Source organism: Rhagoletis zephyria, unplaced genomic scaffold, assembly GCF_001687245.7.
Source record: "Rhagoletis zephyria isolate East Lansing unplaced genomic scaffold, Rhagoletis_zephyria_1.1 Rzeph_scaffold_00198, whole genome shotgun sequence".
NCBI classification, from domain to species: domain Eukaryota; kingdom Metazoa; phylum Arthropoda; class Insecta; order Diptera; family Tephritidae; genus Rhagoletis; species Rhagoletis zephyria.
Window position 1 is genome coordinate 114,002 of NW_016157282.1, and position 21,470 is coordinate 135,471.

General features: G+C 34.7%; 1 protein-coding gene across 1 annotated transcript; it reads right to left on the minus strand.

The window, feature by feature from the left end:
• Window positions 1-3,226: 3,226 nt before the first annotated feature.
• LOC108358046 (uncharacterized) lies at window positions 3,227-20,958 on the minus strand. Its single transcript, XM_017609174.1, has 2 exons — window positions 19,814-20,958; window positions 3,227-5,600 (listed from the first exon to the last, which is right to left on the minus strand). The coding sequence occupies exons 1-2, from the start codon at window positions 20,936-20,938 to the stop codon at window positions 4,062-4,064; spliced, it is 2,664 nt and encodes an 887-aa protein (XP_017464663.1). The 5' UTR covers window positions 20,939-20,958; the 3' UTR covers window positions 3,227-4,061.
• Between the last annotated feature and the right edge of the window lie 512 nt (window positions 20,959-21,470).

Sequence of the window (21,470 nt, forward strand, 5' to 3'; positions counted from 1 at the left end):
TTGAAGATATTTTGATGAAATTTTCAGCATATTTAAGAGAATGATTTTGGCTATTGAATAGTAGCATTTTAACTGCTCATTTCTCAGAGAAACTTCGATTTTTGTTGAGCTTTTATAAAGGAAACTTGGCCATCCAGCACTTTTAGCAGCCATAAATCGAACAAATTTGCAGCTACCAACAAGAAAAATTACTGTAATCATTGCGGCACAAACCCTTATGGTTTTTTGTTATACCATTAAAAAGTAGAGCGGATATTTCGAATTACACGTTCCTTTATTTCTCTGTGATATTGATTTATTTCTTAAACTAATACAATACATTAAAAAATAGTACGAGCTGAACGAACTCAGCTGAAATATACATACACATATGACGTTTTACTTAGATATTTTGCTTTTTTAAATTTGCTCACAAATATTTTTTTTTCAACTTATTTACAAAAGAACTACATGTACGCGGTATATGGCCTGCGACGCAAATACACTGGCGGCAGAAATAGTAGACTCTTCGTACTTTTAAGAGTTTTGGCTATATTTCTTTAATTTATTTTATGTTTAATATGTTTTTATAAAAGACTAGGTAGTTATACAACAAAAATCATATAAATCCCGTTTTCAAGCTCTATACAAAAATTATAAAAATTCGAGGGGATTTTATAAAAAAAATATTAAACATAACGTAAACCATGGGAATATAGCCAAAACTCTTCAAAGTAAGGCGAGTCTATTATTTCTGCCGCCATTGTATGTATGTTTACATATATGTTGTACGTAGATATACCACATATGTATAAATGTGTGCGCACATACTATGTACATATGTATATAAGAAGCCAAATTCCAGCGATAATTGTTTATACTTAACTGTTACAAATAGATACATATCTACATACATACGTACGCATGTATGAATTTGTTGTATAAGAAAGAACAGCGTTACTATTAAAACATTGGTTTTTACATATACACTGTTGCGTTAATAAATTTTTTTTTTTTTGTAATAATTTTGTATGCTTGCTCTTAGCATATGTTAATAAAAGTAATAAAAATAACAAAAACAAAAACAAAGTGCAAAACAATTTTATCAAACACATACATACATACAGATGCGATCAACTACATAATTAGCACCGAATTTCAAAAGATATTGCTTGCAACTTATGCTTATTTATTTACTTTTAATAATTTTCATCAAAATTTCAAAATTTTTAATTAGAATATTTAGAAAATTTTCGGGTATGCAGTTGTGTAGTCCCTTCAATTTTAGTTTAATAAAGTGCAAGTTTCAAGTCGATAAACATTACCGTTGATTTTTTAGAAGTTTATTTGGGGAGGGTATTGCGCGTTTTCTTCCATATAACGCATATCAAAATCTTCTACAACACCCACAAAATTTTCAAAAATCAACTCCAGGACCTAGCTACTTCAAATTCGCATTTTATTAGACTAAAATGGAATGGGTTAAAAAACTGCATAACTGAAAATTTTTTGAAGTATTATTTTTTTTCAAATTTGTATAAGCTTTGAAACTTTTATTAATGTGGTTTCTGTTATAGATTCAAATTTGTATAAGCTTTGAAACTTTTATTAATGTGGTTTCTGTTATAGATAGAATTATATTTCAAATGAAAATTATTAAAAATAAATAAATAAGCATAAATTGCAAACAATGTATGTATTTTGAATTTCGGTGCTAATTAGGTGATCGCATCTGTATATAGATATCAAACATTTTTTGTAAAAAGACTGACGCTACATAGATTCACCTAATTGCTTTAAAACTTAAAAAACTAAATTTAAAAAAAAAAAAACTTTTAAATAGAATTTAGTTTTATAGGTAAAAAATATATAAAGAAATGTTTTTGTGTAAAAATAATTACATATATTAAAATTTATGTATGTATATACATATATATGTATATACCTTATAAAAAAATTAAGAATCAGTTGAGAATTGCGGAAATTAAGGCAGTGGGGTGACAATGCTTTAACAATAAAATATGGCAAAAGACGACGAGATGAGAGGAGACGATCATTGCACATTGAATCTACTTTTTGTTTTTTTTTTTTTAGTTTCGAACAAATATTGAAACTCATAATTTCTTTTAATTTTAAGAAAATTTAGAACTCAATTTATTTTTAATGAAAGAAATTCGCTTTTAAATTGAAAGCAAACATCTTTCATTCAAGCTGTGCCGTATCACTTAAGTGCTTTTGTAAACATGGAACTGATTTTAATTTAGATTTTTTTAATTTACAATATCAAATTTGTTAATTAGTATTCTTATAGTTTAAAAAATGCGTTTAAATATAGAAAAAAAGTTGTTGTCAAGCAGAGCCATTTTTTGAGGCTTGCTTTTTTTAGTTTTTTTTATTAATATTGTTTACGGTGCACTAACAGACTTTTGCGGTAATTTGGTAAATAAATTTTAAATATTTTTAGCATACTTTGCATACATATGTATGTATTCATTAGTTTTTTATTTCATTATTAATTTTTTTACTTTTCTATATATTTTTGTTATTGACCGACATCAAAAAAGGAGGTCATCGGAATAATTTCTTACATATGTTTTCGATAATTCTTTTTTTATCGGAAAGCTGACACCTCATGAGGCGTCCCATACTAATTTGGTTTGGTTCCGATCACTGGTTCATGAAGAAAGTAACGGTACTTCTAAATTTGTATACGATCATTGAAGTCGGGTTTTTTTTTTGTTGAAAAACTACTTGTTTAGTAAATTAACTTAAAAGTAAGTTTTTTTTATTATTTGGTGTAGTTTTTAATGCATTTACAAGCTTGTAATTCATTTTTCACTAGTTATATTGTTTAATTTTTTTTTATTTTTTTAACAGTTACATATGTAAGTATTTTTGTTTTATTATTTATATCCTTATTTTAATTTAATTTATTTTTACTTATTTTACTTGATGTTAAATTATTATTTATGCTTTTTTATGTCATCGCATAATTTATCCCCGACCAAATTTCGACTTTAACACTTTAGTCAATAGGCTTGTAAAAAGCGTAAAACATAAAAATTATACAACAAAAAATATTTTAGCAGTCGAAAATGTAAGTAAGGCAATTAAATTTAAACCGATAACTTTTTATTTTTTTTTGCATTCCGTTATAAAAAAACGACTATCTACGCCACTTTATTTATTTATAATTTATTTTTATTTTTTCTGTTTTTTTTTTTGTTTTTTAATTTATTTGCACCCTCAATTTTGACAGCTCTCTTATCTTCAAAAAAATTTTTGTTTCGTTAGTACCAAATGTTGTGATAAAATTGATTGATTTCCCGGAAATCTACATCGAAAATCAGTTTCTGATTCGCACAGCTCTTGTTGCCTGGCACTTGTTCGCCCAAAACCATTTTTTTGTTCACAACTCAAAATCGTTGGACGATTAAGTTTTAAATATGCACTATTTACAATAATAGCTGAATAACTGTTGTTTTTTCCAAATTTTTAAGCACTTTTTAACGTCGTTTTCACTTCCGTTGCCATTTATTGCTGCAATATTCATCCCTCTTGCTTCTAGTCTTATTAGCTGTATTTTAAACACCAACAATTCTCAACGCAAGTTTCTTAAATACAAAAACAAACCCAAGTATGGTACTCAGGAGCTACAATGCTTATAACACTGGTGTGCAGACATACATATGTGCATACTACATACGTTTCCTTTCACCAAAGCACATATGGAAGTATGTACATATGTTTGTCGTGGTCAGCGAACAACATCATAGCAATATTAAATGGAAATAATTTGTTGGTTAGGTAGAGAATTTGAACTTTTTTTGTTAATGTTTTGTTATTGGGTAACAAATCAGAATGCACGCAATAGCTGCACGCCCACCAGCCTTTGCCCTCACACTTACTCGAAATATTCGCTAGCCACTTGCCCAGCAGGCCATCACTGTTCGCTGGCACACTCCGTTTCGTCGCTCCCATCTAAGCCGGCGCTGCTGAATTTAGCTATCCGCACCAATAAACCTCTGCAACTTCAAAGCTATTGCCCAAGCCACCTGCTACTACAGGCAAGCTACAAGAAACTACAGCCTTTTCTCCAGCTGATTCAACATTGCTGTCGGTTCCTTGTGGTTGGCCGTCAATTGCAGCTGTGCTGTGTCAGCCTGCTGTAGTTGTAGCTGCTGCTGGTGTTGCTGCGGCGGCAGTTGTAGTTGCTGCAGCGGCAGCTGTTGATATTGTGGTGCTCGTGTTGTCGTTTCGACGCTAGTCAATGCATATTGGTGCTGCTGCTTATGCTGCAAATGCACGTCGTATTCGTTCCTGATGTTGATTAGCTGCTCAGCCTGCCGCTGGTGCTCCACAAAGATGGCATCTAGTTTGTGATTGAAGGCTTGTGGCACCGGTTTTGGCAGCAGGCGTGCATGCTGTTGGCACAAAGTACGCGCATTCTTCTGTATGCTCTGCAGCGACTGATCGATGTTCTCCAGCGAGTTGCTGATGACCGCGTGTATTTCTGCGGGCTTCGCAATGACTGTGGTTGGCAACATTTCGGGTGAGTTTGCTGCCATGACGCTTGGACAACGCTTTGCTGGGCTGACACTATCTTCGAAAACGATGCTGCTGTTAATGGTTGTGCTAGTCGAGGCAGCACCAGCGGCTGCGGCGATAGATGCCGCTGGACGCAAACGCTTCAAAACAGATGTGTGTGATTGCTGTTGTGGCACAACCTTACCACCGTTGAAATTAGAGTCAGCCGATGTCGTATGCTCATTCGATGTTTTTGCTTGCGACGCCACAGTCAGACGCTGCTCGAGCACACTAACCGCCAATTGTGGCGACGAAAGAGGGGCACTCGTACTTGCTTGTGTATTTAGCTGCAGCACACTCGGCCGTTGCGTGCTGTTCGCCGCCGTGGTCGCCGTATTGGAGTGGATGGAATTGGGAGGCACGGCGCCCATGCTGTCGCCAAAGTCGTCGCCTAAGTCAATGCTACTGGCCGGTGATAGCGACAAATCGCTGCTGGTGACGCTACGCGGACTTTTCATGTGACTGAGATTGTGTTGCAAATTTCTAGCCGCTGTCACATTCACAACCGACACTGACTGTGAAATTGAGTTCTTAACCGAGGCGGGTTCGGGCGGCACGAGAGACATCGGCGGCGTTCGAGCATACCGCACATTGTCAGCCTGCGTGTTGGTGTCTTCACCACAACCCGTTCCATTGCCGTTGTCGTGTCGCGGCTGTAAATTATCGATTAAATAAAGTACGATGCGCTCCAGTTGTTGGGGATTCTCGGCAGCGGGTGCATCCAGCAGTGAATTGCTTGGTATCTTTGTTTTAATTATTGTTGAGAATTTATTTTTCATCTCCTGCAGGCGGCGACGGCCCTCCTCCTCGTCCAGAAGCGTGTTGACGCAAACGAAAGAGGTGACATTGCGAGATTTATCCGCAACATCGATGTAGCCCCTCGAGTGCAAGTAAATAAAGTGGCCGTTGCGTGTGAGTAGTCTATAATAGCTTTCGCCTTTATCCTCGTTATTATCGTACATCTGTCGTAGCGCCACAATAACCCAACGTACATCATCCTGATGCATGAAGGAGAAGGGACTGAGATTATAAACCTAGAAAGGAGAAAAGAAAATAGATTTAGTTAGTGCACATAAAAAATTAAAAAGCGAAACGATTTGAGTTTTTGGAAGAAACTAAGATATGTGCGTATACAAGTTATGTACTCCTTTGTTAGGCAACTTTGTGCTGAACGAATTTTTTGTGGTAAAAACACTTCCATACCACCTACATATAGACATCTACGTTAAAAGCGCTGTAACTAAAAACGCGCTGAAACTTAAGGTGTCTGAGAAGCTGCAAACAACTGGCAGGAACCATGCTTTCCCGACAAAAGAGACTGGTAACTTAATATCGTTCTAGGCTATAGTGAGGTCCCGATCCTCAGGGATTTCAAACCGCGAGAAAGGGATCTGAGTTAAGATGCTAAGGGAAGTTTAGACAGTTTGGGAAAAAGCACATGTGGCCTGCTAGGATTTGCCATTAAATTAGTATAGTTTAAATTAGTATAGTTTAAAACAAGGAGGACAGTCTTGCGAAATTCTCTCTTTGGCATCACAATGAACACCTGCGGCCTCCGAGGGAGCTATTTAACTTGAGCTGCCCGTCTAACCTAACGCGTACAACAACCAAAACTGAACTTTAAACTACGTTAACTATAAGATTGCACATTTTTAAATTTAACAAACTTATTGATTCAAATTATTGTTGACAAAAATGCAACCGTATGCCACAATCTTGCTTGCAAATTCTTGCTGGGAAAATTTTCGCCAGCATGAATTTGCAACTTCCCCTCCAAATGAAATGTCAAAAGTGTGCTCTCTCCTTGACAGTTTTGCAAGTTTTTTGTCCAAACGAACGCGATTTGTTGACAATTGGTACTAACTTGTACACGTTTTTTTGCACAGCGAACAGAACTACGGGTAATTAAGCGAGAAATCTGGCATCCATGGCAGACGAGCCTCTTTTATTATTAGATTACAATCCCTTTGTTTATTTATTTTTGCGTTTAATGCCAAAATTTGCCCAATATTACCAGCAGTTCTTAAATTTTGCTTATCACTGATAGTTCATCTGTAGAAAAACGGTATATTTGTACATTTGTAAATTTTATAATAGGTTATTAATGCATCTCTGCTGGAAAATGGTACTTCTAGTTAAAATAAAATTATACGAAGGCCATAATAAGCAAGAAAAATAAATAAATACTAGAGTGAAAGTTACTGTCGAAATTCGACAGTTTTTCTAGTTTTAGAAGCCTTGGAGAGGTTTTCTAACTTAACACGTAGCCATACTTATACGGTACAAATTAACTAACCGGAAAATCTTCTGCTAAAACGTAACAATTTATTTTCTTTATCTGAGAACGTCTTTGGAGGACTTCGGCAGGACTTGGCATTGACCCGATACATTCAAGTTTATCGATAAATTTCGATGATTTGATACATATCGATAGTTCGATGAATTTCAAGAACACTAAAATTCGATAACTCAACAAAATTCGTTAACTCGACCAATTTCGATAACTGTGAAATTCGATGGCTCGATAAATTTCGATAACTCAAAAATGTACAAACTTTGGACACCTTTATAAATATTTACTTTTGACATCTCCACATTTTTGGAAAACTATGTTAACATTTTGAAAACTCGCTACACTCTGTTAAGACGATTAAATTGGATAAGAAGTGATAAATCGATAAGCTTATATAACCTTGAAATTTCGATAAATGGATATATTTTGAAAATTCCATAAACTTTGCTTTGTTGAACCAACCAACTTCAGTAGATCAATAATTATCGATAAATCTGAAGTTGAAAGAAGTCCATGCATTACGACACCTCGATTTATTTAGTTAAGTCTATAAATAATGATAATTCAATAAATATCGATAACTTCATACATTTCCTTAACTTGACAAATTTCGTTAATCCCACACGTTTTTATAGCTCGATAACTATCCGTAAATTTGGACAGTTGGACAGTGGTAAGTTTCTGTGTCTATAAATTTCGACAACTCAGTAAACATTGATCAGTTTGAACGATTCGATACGTTGCGATAACTTACACCCCTATTGCGAATGTCGACTGGCAGTAGATAAACGACTATTAAGCGATTATCGATTAGCGATGCTATTGCGAGTGTCGCTTAGTCGCTCAATTAGCGACTGTGAATACTTTTTAATCGCTCATTCTTCTATTGCTGTTTTTTAGTCGTTGGAGTTTGCGTTTATAAAATTTACATAAGAAAGTGGTACTATAATGGATAAAAAGTAAGTCAATTGAACTGGAAGTTGTAAAAAATTGTGAAATATACATATGCATGTATGTGTCTGAATTACAGATCAAAAATTATAAGCAACAAAAGGCAACTTGCGCGGTTGTTCGTACTGATGCAGGAGAGTGAAGACATAGGCAAAGGAATTTCCGGAAAGAGTAGGGTAGGAAGCTCCGCTTCTATTGGAAAAGATACATATACAATATTTCTTGTGCATATAACTCCGGCTACGCCATCCACAGTGTTTTTGCGCAGAACCAACATCAAAACTTTATACAAAAAAACTGCATAATTTATTAATTGACTAGTGCCCGGAAATTTGAAATCTTTATTTTAAATTAAAGTTGAATTCTTTCAATACACTTGTTATGTTGTTATGTTAAAATTTTTAAACTCGGGTCACGCGTTTGGACACAAAAACCCAACATCATTGTACAAAAAACTTAACCGTACCGTATTTCTTAAACTTCCATAAAGTTTATTAATGAGGAAAACAGCTTTTCCTGCAAATCATGTAAAGCCTAAAAACTGTGAAGCATCGGGAACGCAACTTCTATTCATAAAACTCACACGTGTACATACACCTTCAAAGTCCAAGGGATCCGACGAATCTCGCAATTCCCTCCTTGCTTTAGCTAACTCTACTAATCTATTAGCTTCCGCATCATCTTCCTCATCACTAAACCATATTTCAACTGTGTCCATATTTTAAATTTTATAATAAAAGCAATTATTTTAAAAATGATGTAAATAAAACACTCAAGAAACAAATGTAAACAAACAAACAGCTGTTTACAATTCTGTCAACCATTCACAATAGTACAAATTTTTAGCGATCAAGTTACACAATAGCAAAATAAAAGATGATCGACTCGATCGACAAATTTCTATTCTACTGCCAGTCGACACTCGCAATAGGGGCCTTAATAAGCATGGATAAATTTCGATAATTATAAACTTCGATGATTCGATAAATTTCAGTAACCTTTATGGCTGATTTTATTTCGATTCCTATCTTTTAACCTAATTCTTATGTATTTCTCATTGTTTCCATTTTCGCCTTTATCTCAATTTTCGTCTTTATCTTCACTTTTGCCTTTTTTTGTCTTCATAGTTCTCACTTGTTTCTTCATCTTCATATTTATCTTTATTTCAAAGTTTAATTTCAAATACGAAGTAAAACAAAATGCGAAACAGCTTAAATTGAACAGGTTGCAAAAACAACCATACACAAATATGGAAATTTTTAAACGACGATTTTCAACCAATTTCGAAACTATAAAAACTCTCCTCATCTACAGAAAATGACCTTTCCAACGGCGTTTTTGGTTTTGAAATCGATAACTTTACCTTGGTCTTTGTCACATTCCATGTTCCGATTACTGTATCGATAACCCTGTTGATAACTGTGTCGATAAAAATACCGATAACAATATCCAAAAACATATAGAAAAATACATCGATTGTAAAATCGATTAATTTCTCGATAAATATAACAATCATCAGTATCGATTATTGTACATATCGTTAACAATATAAATGACTAAATCGATAACAAAATCAATTATTTCATCGATTATTATACCGATAACAATATCCATTATTATATCGATAACAATATCGATTATTATATTGATTATTATATCGATTACAATAGCGGTTATTTAATCAATAACAGTATCGATAACAATATCGATTATTTTATCGATAGCAATATCGATCTTCATCCTCATCCTTTTCTTCATATTTATCTTTATTTTTGCATATTCCTCTTCACCTTTACCTTAAAGTGTTTAAATTTACTTTGATCTTCGTTTTTGCCTGTACCTCTAGGCATCTTTGTTTTGGTTTTTATTCTCAAATCGCTGAGAACTATTTCCATGTGCATTATTCCCCTTGAATTTGACAATTTACTCCCAACCAACCAACTGCCGCTAAAGAAGTTTCACTTCATAAATTCAAGAAATGTTCTTACCCTTTTAGTTACCCTAATTCTTATGTATCTGTCATTGTCTCCACTTTCGTTTTTATCTTCACTTTTGCCTTCTTTTTTTGACTTCATCGTTATCATTTATTTCTTCATCATCATATTTATCATTATTTCAAAGCTTAATTTCAAATGTGTAGTGAAACAACAGGCGAAACATGTCAAATTGAACATGTTGCAGCAACATCTATACACAATTCGAAAATGTTTAAACGACGGTTTTGGCCGTAATTTTCAACCAATTGTGAACCCATAAAAACTCTGCTCATCTACGGAAAAATGCCTTTCCAACGGTGTTCTTGGTTTTGAACTCGGTTCTGTAGAATCGCCAAACGAACGGAGACAAAATTTATGTTAGCGTATTAATATATAGATATAAGTAAATAAAAAAATAAAATAAGATAAAAATGAACTTTGCATGTAATAAAAATTTCTAACAAAGCACTTTCTATGCTAATTTGATTTAAAGCTTTTAACATTGATATGAAAAATTAAAGGAAAAAATAAAAATAAATTGCAACACAGCTTTTATGACCCGAAGCTAAGCAAGCGCTAATAAAAAGTGTACAATTCAATTAGATAAACACTACTAAGTACATACTATCTATATGTAGTTGTATGTATGTAGATATGTGTCTGTATAAGTTTGTATGATGTACATATGTATGTATATACTCAGTTTACTTATTTAAAACAAAATAAAATAATAAACTAATTACGAAATAAATAGTTTCTGGAGTTGGGTTTATTAAAAATATCAACAAAAGAACTGAAACATATCGTCGCTTAAAGTACAAAACCGCGTATCAAGATAATGCAAAACCGGATATGCGAATTATATAAATTACTTTCTAGAGAGTAAAAACACTCATATTTCAAAATGGTTCTCTTTTTTATAAAGCAATTTCTGGCTATCGGCCGCTGTGGTGTAGTGGTAAGCAGTGCGCGCTTTCACTCATCAGCACCTGGGTTCAAGCCCTGGTCAGAGACACATCACAAAAAATATAGAAAAAGGTTTTTTCTTAACAGCGGTCGTCCCTCGGCAGGCAATGGCAAACCTCCGAGTGTATTTCTGCCATGAAAAAACAGCTTCTCATAAAAATACAATCGCCGTTCGGAGTCGGCGTAAAACTGTAGGTCCTTCCGCTTTGTGTGACAACATCAAGGCGCACGCCACAAGTCGGAGGAGAAGCTCGGCCAAACACTAGCATATGTGTAAGCGCCAATCTATTATTATTATTATTAATTTCTGGCTATTATATTTCAGGCCGAATGGATGGCGATTGAGTTAAGAGCTTGTGTGAGCAAATCCAATTTTTGGCAGCAAATGTCAGTTAAGCAGTTTTGCAGAATGACGATACGCGGTTTTATACTTTAAACGACGATATGTATATGTAGACAGTCTTTTAGACAGATGTAGGGGAACTTCGGGTATTGTGGTATAGGAGTGTACTGTGGTATAGTCGCCTATATTCAATTCAAGCAAGTCTACAACGTCTGTTCTTGCCTTAACATGTGACGACTAAAAAAAAACAACGCGGTTATAATACAGATATGAAGTCGCACAAAACATGGGATCCAAAAGTTTAAAGTTTTTTTAACCGCAAGAAATATCAACTTTATTTGTTAAAAAAAAAAATTATTTAGAAAGAAAAAACTGTTAATATTGCAAAAGTAAGTTTTGTATTTCGTTTGTCAAGTCTCGGATAAAAGAAAATTTATGTTTTGCAGATTTTGTATGAGTTTGTTTGGAAATTTGAAAATCGGTCGGCTGTGGTCGGTTAAGGTATTACAATACCACATTACCCCCTATAGGTAAATTTTTAGTTACTTCAACACCACTTTCATTCTAGATGCCAAAAATAGGCGAAATCGTTATCGTAATGTGGTGATACTGCAAAACGGTCTATGTACTAATGTACCCTTGACACTTGGATGGCCTCTTACTTGCACCGGACAAAACTATCCACATTTGCCAGATGAAGAGGAACGATTGACAGAAGCGATCAGATACGGATAACAGATCAATTACGCACCAGAGGTAATAAGTGACATTGCCCTCCAATTTTTTAACTAGGTATTTTTTGGGTTCGTTTAAATTTTTTTCTCAATAACTTTGTTATTTTTGAATATACAGTTGGTGTCAAATGTAAGTGTACACGTTGGTGTATTATAAAATTCACAATTATTTTCATGCAAAATTTTTTTCTTTAATTATTCATAAATATATAGTTCATTCTATAACATAAACACAAAATTTTTTCCTAATAAACAATCGTGGTACAAAACTCAATAAAAATATTGAAAAAAAAATAGTGATAAGCCACAATAACATTAACAAATACAAAATTATTTTATTTAGAATTTCTAGAAAACTTTAGGGTATGCAGTTTTGTAGCTCGTTCAATTTTAATAGTGCATATGCAAGTTTCAAGTCGCTAGAAATTACCGTTGACTTTTTAGAATCTTTTTTGTGGGGGGTGTTGCGCATTTTCTTCCATATAAAAATAGGTTTTGATCAGGCGTTACTAGAAATTCTGGATAAAAATTTTGAAATTTTGATGAAAATGGTTTGAATTTTTGTGAACTTTATATAAAGTGTGAAACTTGATTTATATGGTTTATATTATAGAATGCACTATATTTTCACAAATTAATGAAACAAATTTTGCACGAAAATAAATGTGAATGGTGGTTCAAACATGCATGAGAAAAGAAGTATTCCACCATTTTTTTTAATTTGGAAAGCAAAAAAATTTAGAGGCCGCTCAAAACGTTCAAAGTTTTCCATGTATTTTATGTGGAAAAAAAAACTTTTCCTAGAAATCGTATGTAATTCTTAACAATCAATATTTTTCGATTGAAAAACTCTGCCCCTCTGCCCCTATAATAATACCCGATTGTTCATTTAACTATTTTGCCATAGTAACTATAATATATAGGTCCGCCAAAAACCCCCAAAAAACCCAAAAATTCAAAGGAGGCGCCAATATAAAATAAGCAGTATTAAAAATGGTTAAATAAACAATTGGATATTATTATTGGTAGTCTCCCGAAGTGAACCAGGGTTTTCCGATCGAAATATATTGATTTTCAGGAATACCATACGATTTCTACGAAAAGTTTTTTTTCCACATAAAAAACATGGAACACTTTGAGCGCTTTGAGCGACCTCTAAATATTTTTTGGTTTCAAAATAAAAAATAGGGGTCTATTTTTTTCGACATAGTGGGTGAGAGCATAAAAATTCCGATTTTGCTCTTCTTGGACCACCCTAATGTACATACATACACGTAGCTACATATACATATGCACGTATGTACAAAAGTAGAATGGCCTTTTTAAAAACATTGACTTCTCAATGCAATCTTTTCTACATCTATTGTTTAATCATAACATAACATAATCATAATTAAAAGCAAAAAAATATGCGGCCACTTTCAGTCCAGGACTAGTACGGTTGCTTTATCAAATACTGAATGAAAACTTCGCCAAAGTTGAAAAACAGCGAAAAATGTTGCGATTGTTGAATAAATACATACAGATATCTTAAGTTTTGTAAATTAACATATACACTATTCAAAAGGTCTAAGTTTTTCGTTCGTAAACCGGTTAGACGGCACACTGATTGATAAGTAGTCAACTAAGTTACAGACTTTTAAGAGAGCAATGGTACGCAAACCCGGTTTTTTAACCATAAGTCAAGATTTTGAGGGAATAGGAGAAATTTGAAACATGGTTTTGAGTTGTACTCGACCAGATCTGAAATGTCCACTATGCTATCTTTACAGTTCAAAGCGCCTTCTATTTTCTCAAATATACGGAATCTCGCGGCTTATCTCGGGGATCCGAAAAATATTTTATTTTTTTTTGAAACAGTCTACTATGTGCTTGGATTTCATTTATGATTGTTTAGCATCAGCACACTAATCTACATGCATACAGACTACGTAATAACAGTGTACTTATGTACATATGTATGCACATTAGGGTGGTACTTAAAAAATCAAATGAGCGATTTTTTCAGTCTCACCCCTTCAATTGGTAATACCACAGTCACACATACAAATTTTGGCTCCGATTGGAGACGGTTAAGGCGTGTCGTACAGGAGCCAAAGTTCAGATTCCTCTATAGCAACTCAAAGAATTCAAATTAGATTTTTTTGCCAACTCATACCCAAAATCGATACTACGTAGTCGAAGATATCAAATTCTGGTCCCGATTGGAGCCGGTTAAGACGAGTTCAAAGGGTAATCTGAATTTTGACCAACGCCTGCGCCACGCCTTAACCGACTCCAATCGGGACCAAAATTTATATGTGATATCTTCGACTATAGTAGCATCGACATAGGGGTTGAGGCTTAGGAAATCTGATATAAAAATTTCCTTCCTAAATTTAAGGACCACCCAAATGTACAGACATACATACATAACCTTGTGGTCAGCTGATTAAGTTAAGTGATACTTTAAGTGGCTATTTTTCTTTTGTCTATTTAATGTTTATAATTTTTTTAGAAAAGTCTAGCACATTACATAACCGGCACCTCATAAATCTACATTTCAAACTTCGTCCAAAAATTTAACTTTTAATTTAGAATTTTTTGAATTTGTGAATATCATCAGATCATATACGTCCCGTTATCCTTGAGCTGCTTGCTTCATAATAAAAAAAATTTACCGTTTTTTAACGTTTTCATGCAAGTTTGCGACCGTATCAATCCCTTGCGTCACGCTCAAATCGTCAGATTACTAAAATGCACACTTTTCAGCATGTAATTAATCCACCATTTCTTAATCTGACGCGCTCGAGTAAATCCACCTGTATTTTTTTTTTTTTTAATATTCAATCAGCTGCATCATGCGCGCGGCTCTATACAGATGGCTTAGATTTGGCAGAGGTACTCAAAAGAATGCAGGGTATCCCCATATGTTAATCTGACGCGTTCAAGTAATTCCCCGAATCCCGTCTTGGGCTCTCTTACTATTAACAACTCGCCTAAAAATTTTAATCTTTTTACTTAGAAAATTTTTATTCAACAATTTTTATTGAGCTTGAGGCCGTTTTTAATGTTGAATATAATTTGTATAAGGCCATAAAATAACAGAAATAGAAAATTTTTAGGGATGCAGTTTTATAGCCATTAAAATTTACTAAAATTTAATGGGCTATAAAACTGCACACCTAAAATTTTTCTAAAAATTCTAAATTAAAAGTTTAAAACTATTGGGTGGATTGTTAAAGTTTGTTGAATTTTTGTACTACGTTGAAATGTGAATTTATGTGGTGCGGGTTATGTAATGTGCTGGGCTTCTATAAAAAATAAATATAATAAACATTAAACAAACAAAATAAAAATAGCCCAAGCTGGTCAAAATGTCACTTAACTTAATTAGCTGACCACAACAGTATGTAGGTATGTATAGGTACATATATGTAGTTGCTTGGGCATACTCTCCACAGGGTTCACGGACTATTATTAAGAAAATTATTTTATTTACAAGCTCATGAATGATTTGGCAAAAAAAAACCTAATAAAAATATCGAAGTAGAAACACATGTACATACATACATATGCACATACATACCTACTATTTATGTACACTTATACCTAAAATCTTAGAGAAACTCATGCGCATAAAATAGTTCTACATAAATATTTACTTACAGACTATTTCTATTTCTAACATGTATAAAGCAAAATTTTTATAGCGCTGACGATATGCGGTATGTTGTAGTACACAACGTACACACATATTCACATGTGCATACATACAATGGTTGGTATGTAGTAAGTACCCAGTACGGAAAGAAACTAGTTAAAATATTGATGTTCAACCAGTTTTTTACCCACCACAACTGTTGACTTTAACATGGCGATGTCCTAGGAAGCAGTCAATTATCCGGCTCTGCATTTGATTTTAACTACTTTAAAATGCATTTGGCTTAAATCACTTCAAAGTCAGTATGTTTCTTTTGCAGATGTCTTTTCAACCAATTTAAAATAACTTAGGCCCTTATTATGAGCTGCATTCGATTTTCGATCTTCGCTGGCTATCGAAGAACGAAGATCGAAAGTGAAATTCGTATTATGAGCTATGCAAGGTTGTCGAAATTTTCGTTGAGTATCGAATTTTCTGTCGAACAGAATTTTGCTTTCGATGGTGTAGCGAAGTGTTAGAAAATTGTGAAAAATGTATGATTTTGTATATGTTTTCTTACATTTTGGCGGCTAGACATTAATTTTAAACAATTTTTATTAATTTCATGCAGTTCTAACATCTTGAATACTAAACACAAGCTCGAAAGGCTGGTTTTACTTGTGAAAGAAAATCCCAATACTCTGTTGGCACGATCTCTGAGAACAAAATCGTAGCGCTGTTGATAGTTTTAAAATATTTTAAATAGATTTGGCTCACAAACGCCTCTTTAGATGGTCGGAACTTTTTAATGAATCTGTAGACAAATTTCTTAAATATATTTTATATCAAAATATATTCGAAAGACTAATAAACTTAAACTCTCTTAAACATTTGCTACTCCTGGCCAGTTTACTAAGCTCTCATCCTCTGACGAATCGTTGAACCAGAACTCGTTGTACTCATTTTACCACGTTTTTATAAACTTGCTTTCTTTTTTACTTCATTTTAATTAGAACAAATTTACATAAATATGTATAAGCACACTATTTAGTTTGCTCGATTTGTAAACAAAGCTTCTCAGCGGTGAAAAATATACTATTGTGAACAACCTAAACGAGCGAAATTCACAATAGCGCTATTCTTCATCGAATGAGTGCCATAATACCAAATGAAAATTCGTTCGCTCAGCACTTTCGACCACAGTCGAAAATCGAATGCAACTCATAATAGGGCCTTTAATATTAATTGGTGAAATAGGGTATTGCCCAAAGTTAGATGATTTTTCAACAAATATTGAATTATGTTTTTGCAAAAGTATTAAAAGTGTATTTTATCGCAAGAAGGTTGCTAGGTGATTATACATCAATTTAAAGCTAGTTACTACATAAGCAGAAATAATGGCCCCTATTATGAGTTGCATTCGATTTTCGACTGTGGTCGAAAGTGCTGAGCGAACGAATTTTCATTTGGTATTATGGCGCTCATTCGATGAAGAATAGCGCTATTGTGAATTTCGCTCGTTTAGGTTGTTCACAATAGTATATTTTTCACCGCTGAGAAGCTTTGTTTACAAATCGAGCAAACTAAATAGTGTGCTTATACATATTTATGTAAATTTGTTCTAATTAAAATGAAGTAAAAAAGAAAGCAAGTTTATAAAAACGTGGTAAAATGAGTACAACGAGTTCTGGTTCAACGATTCGTCGGAGGATGAGAGCTAAGTAAACTGGCCAGGAGTAGCAAATGTTTAAGAGAGTTTAAGTTTATTAGTCTTTCGAATATATTTTGATATAAAATATATTTAAGAAATTTGTCTACAGATTCATTAAAAAGTTCCGACCATCTAAAGAAGCGTTTGTGAGCCAAATCTATTTAAAATATTTTAAAACTATCAACAGCGCTACGATTTTGTTCTCAGAGATCGCGCCAACGGAGTATTGGGATTTTCTTTCACAAGTAAAACCAGCCTTTCGAGCTTGTGTTTAGTATTCACGATGTTAGAACTGCATGAAATTAATAAAAATTGTTTAAAATTAGTGTCTAGCCGCCAAAATGTAAGAAAACATATACAAAATCATACATTTTTAACAATTTTCTAACACTTCGCTACACCATCGAAAGTAAAATTCTGTTCGACAGAAAATTCGATACTCAACGAAAATTTCGACACGCTTGCATAGCTCATAATACGAATTTCACTTTCGATCTTCGATCTTCGATAGCCAGCGAAGATCGAAAATCGAATGCAGCTCATAATAAGGGCCAATTACTTTTTCTGAGGTAGTTGGTTGAGCTATGCCGTACTGGGTAGGTTCTCATAAGCTAGATAACGTACGCGTTGGGCTTTCGCAGGGGTTTCAACAGAGCGCTACACACACCCTTTTAACTGAATTTAACTAAATTAAGGGCGGTATTATCACTTGCGAAGCGAATGAATTTGGCGAAGCGAACGGTTTGGCGAAGCGAATGGATTGGCAGACGCAACTTAAATATGCATTGAGAGTGTTCTTTTTTAACAGCTTTTGGAAGTTCTTTGCATCGCGAAAACTTTGAATGCCTTCCCTGCCCTTAAATTCGCTCCGCCAAACCGTTCGCTTCGCCAAAATCATTCGCTTCGCAAGTGATAATACCACCCTAAGTGTAGGATAATGGTTTTCCTACATACATACATACATACAGTAATGTGAAAATTAATAGGCACACAACATTTTGACCAGTTTTGGCTATTTTTCCATTGTTTTTTTTAATGTTTTTACTATATTTTTAAATATAGCTCATTGTCTAACAAAAACCACATAAGTTCAAATTTCAAACTTTTTAGAAAAATTAGAAAATTTAACAAAATTTTTATTAATATTTTCTAAGTATGCGCCCATTAAATTCTAGCTTAAGAAAGTACAAGTTTCAAGTAGCTAAAAATTCGCATTGAGTTTTGATAATTTTTTCGCGGATAGTGTCATTATGATTCAAAATTCATACAAAATTTTTTCAATTTGACTTTATAGGATGATTCTTCTGAGAGCAATGTCAAATTCAATCACACTTTGTTGAATACATTTTGCTTGTACTTAAACCTTCTATAACCAAATAATAAACAGTAAACAGCCGCCAGTAAGCCGAAACTGGTCAAAATGTCGTATCCCTATTAATTTTCACATGACTGTATGTATGTACGTACCCCTATGTATATGTGCATACATATACATAACATATCTGTGCGTTTATGTTTATTAGTTATTTGTGATTTATTCTTTAAAATTGCGCATCTGGAATATTGAAAATTTAACGAGTTTTGACCGATTTGTTTTCATTTTTTGCCTCGACGCTAAATACTAACTGCTAACTACCCACTAGTGTGTAACAAAATTAGAATTTCGGTCATAAAAAATTAACGCCCGTCAGCCAGTGGGGCTGAAAGCGCTTTGCAAACCTGTTTGCGGCCATAAAAAATTAGCTTTATACTGTTTCTTAACATTGTTTTTAATGGAAACCTAAAAAACCGGAGTGTTTTTTCTTTTCTCAATTTTGTTATGTCGCTAAATTTGGTGGAATCGTTTGATTGCTTGATCGCTTGGTTGAATGGCAGTTCAATAAGCTTAGTGCGAATGCCTTCACCGCCGATGATGCGCTGAATAACAATTCCAAAATACGATATTTTATTATAAATGTGTTACTAATTCATCCTATGTATGTATGTATGTATGTAGGATTAGTCCAGTAAGTAAATTCGACAACGAAAAACGAATTGTTATGTAGCGTACTCATCTTGCAAATGTAAATAGTGAGCATGGACAAGCAAATATACAAGTCGGCTATTGTTTTCTACACTTCATAATGTACAATTACCAATTTATTTGCTTGTTTTCTTTTTTTTTTAGTTGCTTTGTTTGGTTTGCTTCTTGGCTTGTATGCCTTCATGTTTTCGGTTATTTTTGATTTGCCTTATTTCTTCTGTATAAATGTAAATATGTAGCATTTGAACGATAAGCTGCACTGTTTAGTAGATAGTTAAGTATATTTGCAATAATAAAGTAAATACATACAGACAGACATTTACACACAGATATCACTTATACGCCATACTCGCTCACTGATAAGACAAAACGCCAATCAAACAACCAAATATATGTACCTTTATGCATGTAATATGTATGTACCTAAATACAACTAGAATTCGATCGTTCGAACCTACCCGAAGTAATTTTATACTATTTGCATATATGTATGTATACAGGTACCTACAACCTTAAACCCAGCCTTTGCACTGTCCGCGTCCCTAATTTGTCTAATTAGCCATTACATCGCTGATATGGCTTGTGTGATTGCTCAGCTTACTATATGCACGCTTAGAATTAAACTTACCTCGTCTTTCATATAGCCCGCTACTAATCCTATACGTTGATCACTGTCTACAATGCGCCCATCGATTAAATGCCTCGTTTTATATTCCAATACGCCAGTGTCGTTTGACAGGCAATGTATTATCTTTGGTGATCGTATGATTCGTGCCATCGCTACAAGCACCACATCGTTGCCACTGATGCCGTGCATCGCTGCCTGTTGTATGACGTCGTGCTGCATCATATGCAGACCGGCGATGTCTCCATTGTTGCGCGTCCGCCGTATTAACTTCGATACAATAGGGAATGTGCCGGCGGAGCAGGAGTAGTCGCTCCGTCGAAAGCAACCGTCAAATTTCACTAACTCGTACTTGCGAGTCGCCTCTGACCGCGTACCCGCGCGCGCTAATCGTATTGCGAAAGTACGTCGATCGTTACGCAAGCGTCGATCAATGTCGCCCAAGTAGGCATCTGTGTGTTGCTGCGGGCTGTTGCTACGACAATGGGACTGCTCAGACGCCTGTTGTTGGTGATAGTCCTCCGCTGAGCATTCAGTTTCTAAAACTTCGTCTGCCTGATTGCCTGTTGGTGGCGGGTGATGTAGTTGATATTCATTACTGCTGCGGAATAACGCTTCCATATCACGTGGTATTAGCTGCTGTAACAGCCGCTCATGATCGTCTGGATGTGTAATGCTCAGTATGTTCTGTCCGTAGAGATCGGATTGACAATGGCCGAGTAGTTGCTCCACGCTTGTGGATATGACAACGATTTGGCCATGACAGGTTAATGTTATAAAAAAACTGTCAAGCAAGTGCGTGAGCGCATCTGTGAAATGTGGTTCATCGATGAGCGCTGGTACGTGGCCACCATTTTGCCTCCTCGGCGCCGACTTGCCAAATACATATTGGAGCCGTAAACCGTGCGTGGCGCGACGCAAAACACCGGTCTTGTCTAGCCGTCGAGTGGCATCCGCAACGTGCGGCACCATGGAGGCCAGCTCCTGTATACTTGCATTCAATTTGTCTCTGCGATGCTTCTCTGCTAAATTGCGAGCCTCCCGGCTGCTGGGGGTATTGCCACTCGCCCCACCATCCGAAACGATTTCCGCCTCTGCTGATGCCATATTTGTGGGCATGCTAGACATAGCCTTTATTCACCTGTTAATTACTTAATTTATTCTTTATGCGTTTTGTTTTCCTGTTTTTTAGTTATGGCTGCTGGAAGTCACACGCCATTCCTTCGCACTTTGTCTTACTCTGTTCTAAGCAATGTTCGTCGTCTTTTTTCTCAAGGTCTCACTTCTATGGCTCTGGCCCCACCGTCTTTCCGCAGAGCCCACTATACAATCTTTTTCGTTGTTTTCTTCTTAGCTTTTCTTTTTTTTCTACTTGGTTGCGTGTCGTTCTCACTTTTTCTACGTACTTCTCGCCAGCATGTTAATCAGTCACTACTATTAACTACTCAACTATTATTAGCCACACACAGAATCTTGATAATAGTTTTCACTGATTTTGTCACAAATTTGAGCCACTTTTCGCTTTTGCACTTCCACTTTTATCAATCACCCGAAATGGAAATTTTTTTGTTTTGTTATGCCTTCTTCTTGTTATAACAAAGTTGCGGTTGCAGTAGAAATGCAAATATCGGCATACTAGCCAAATGTAGGGAGACCCACA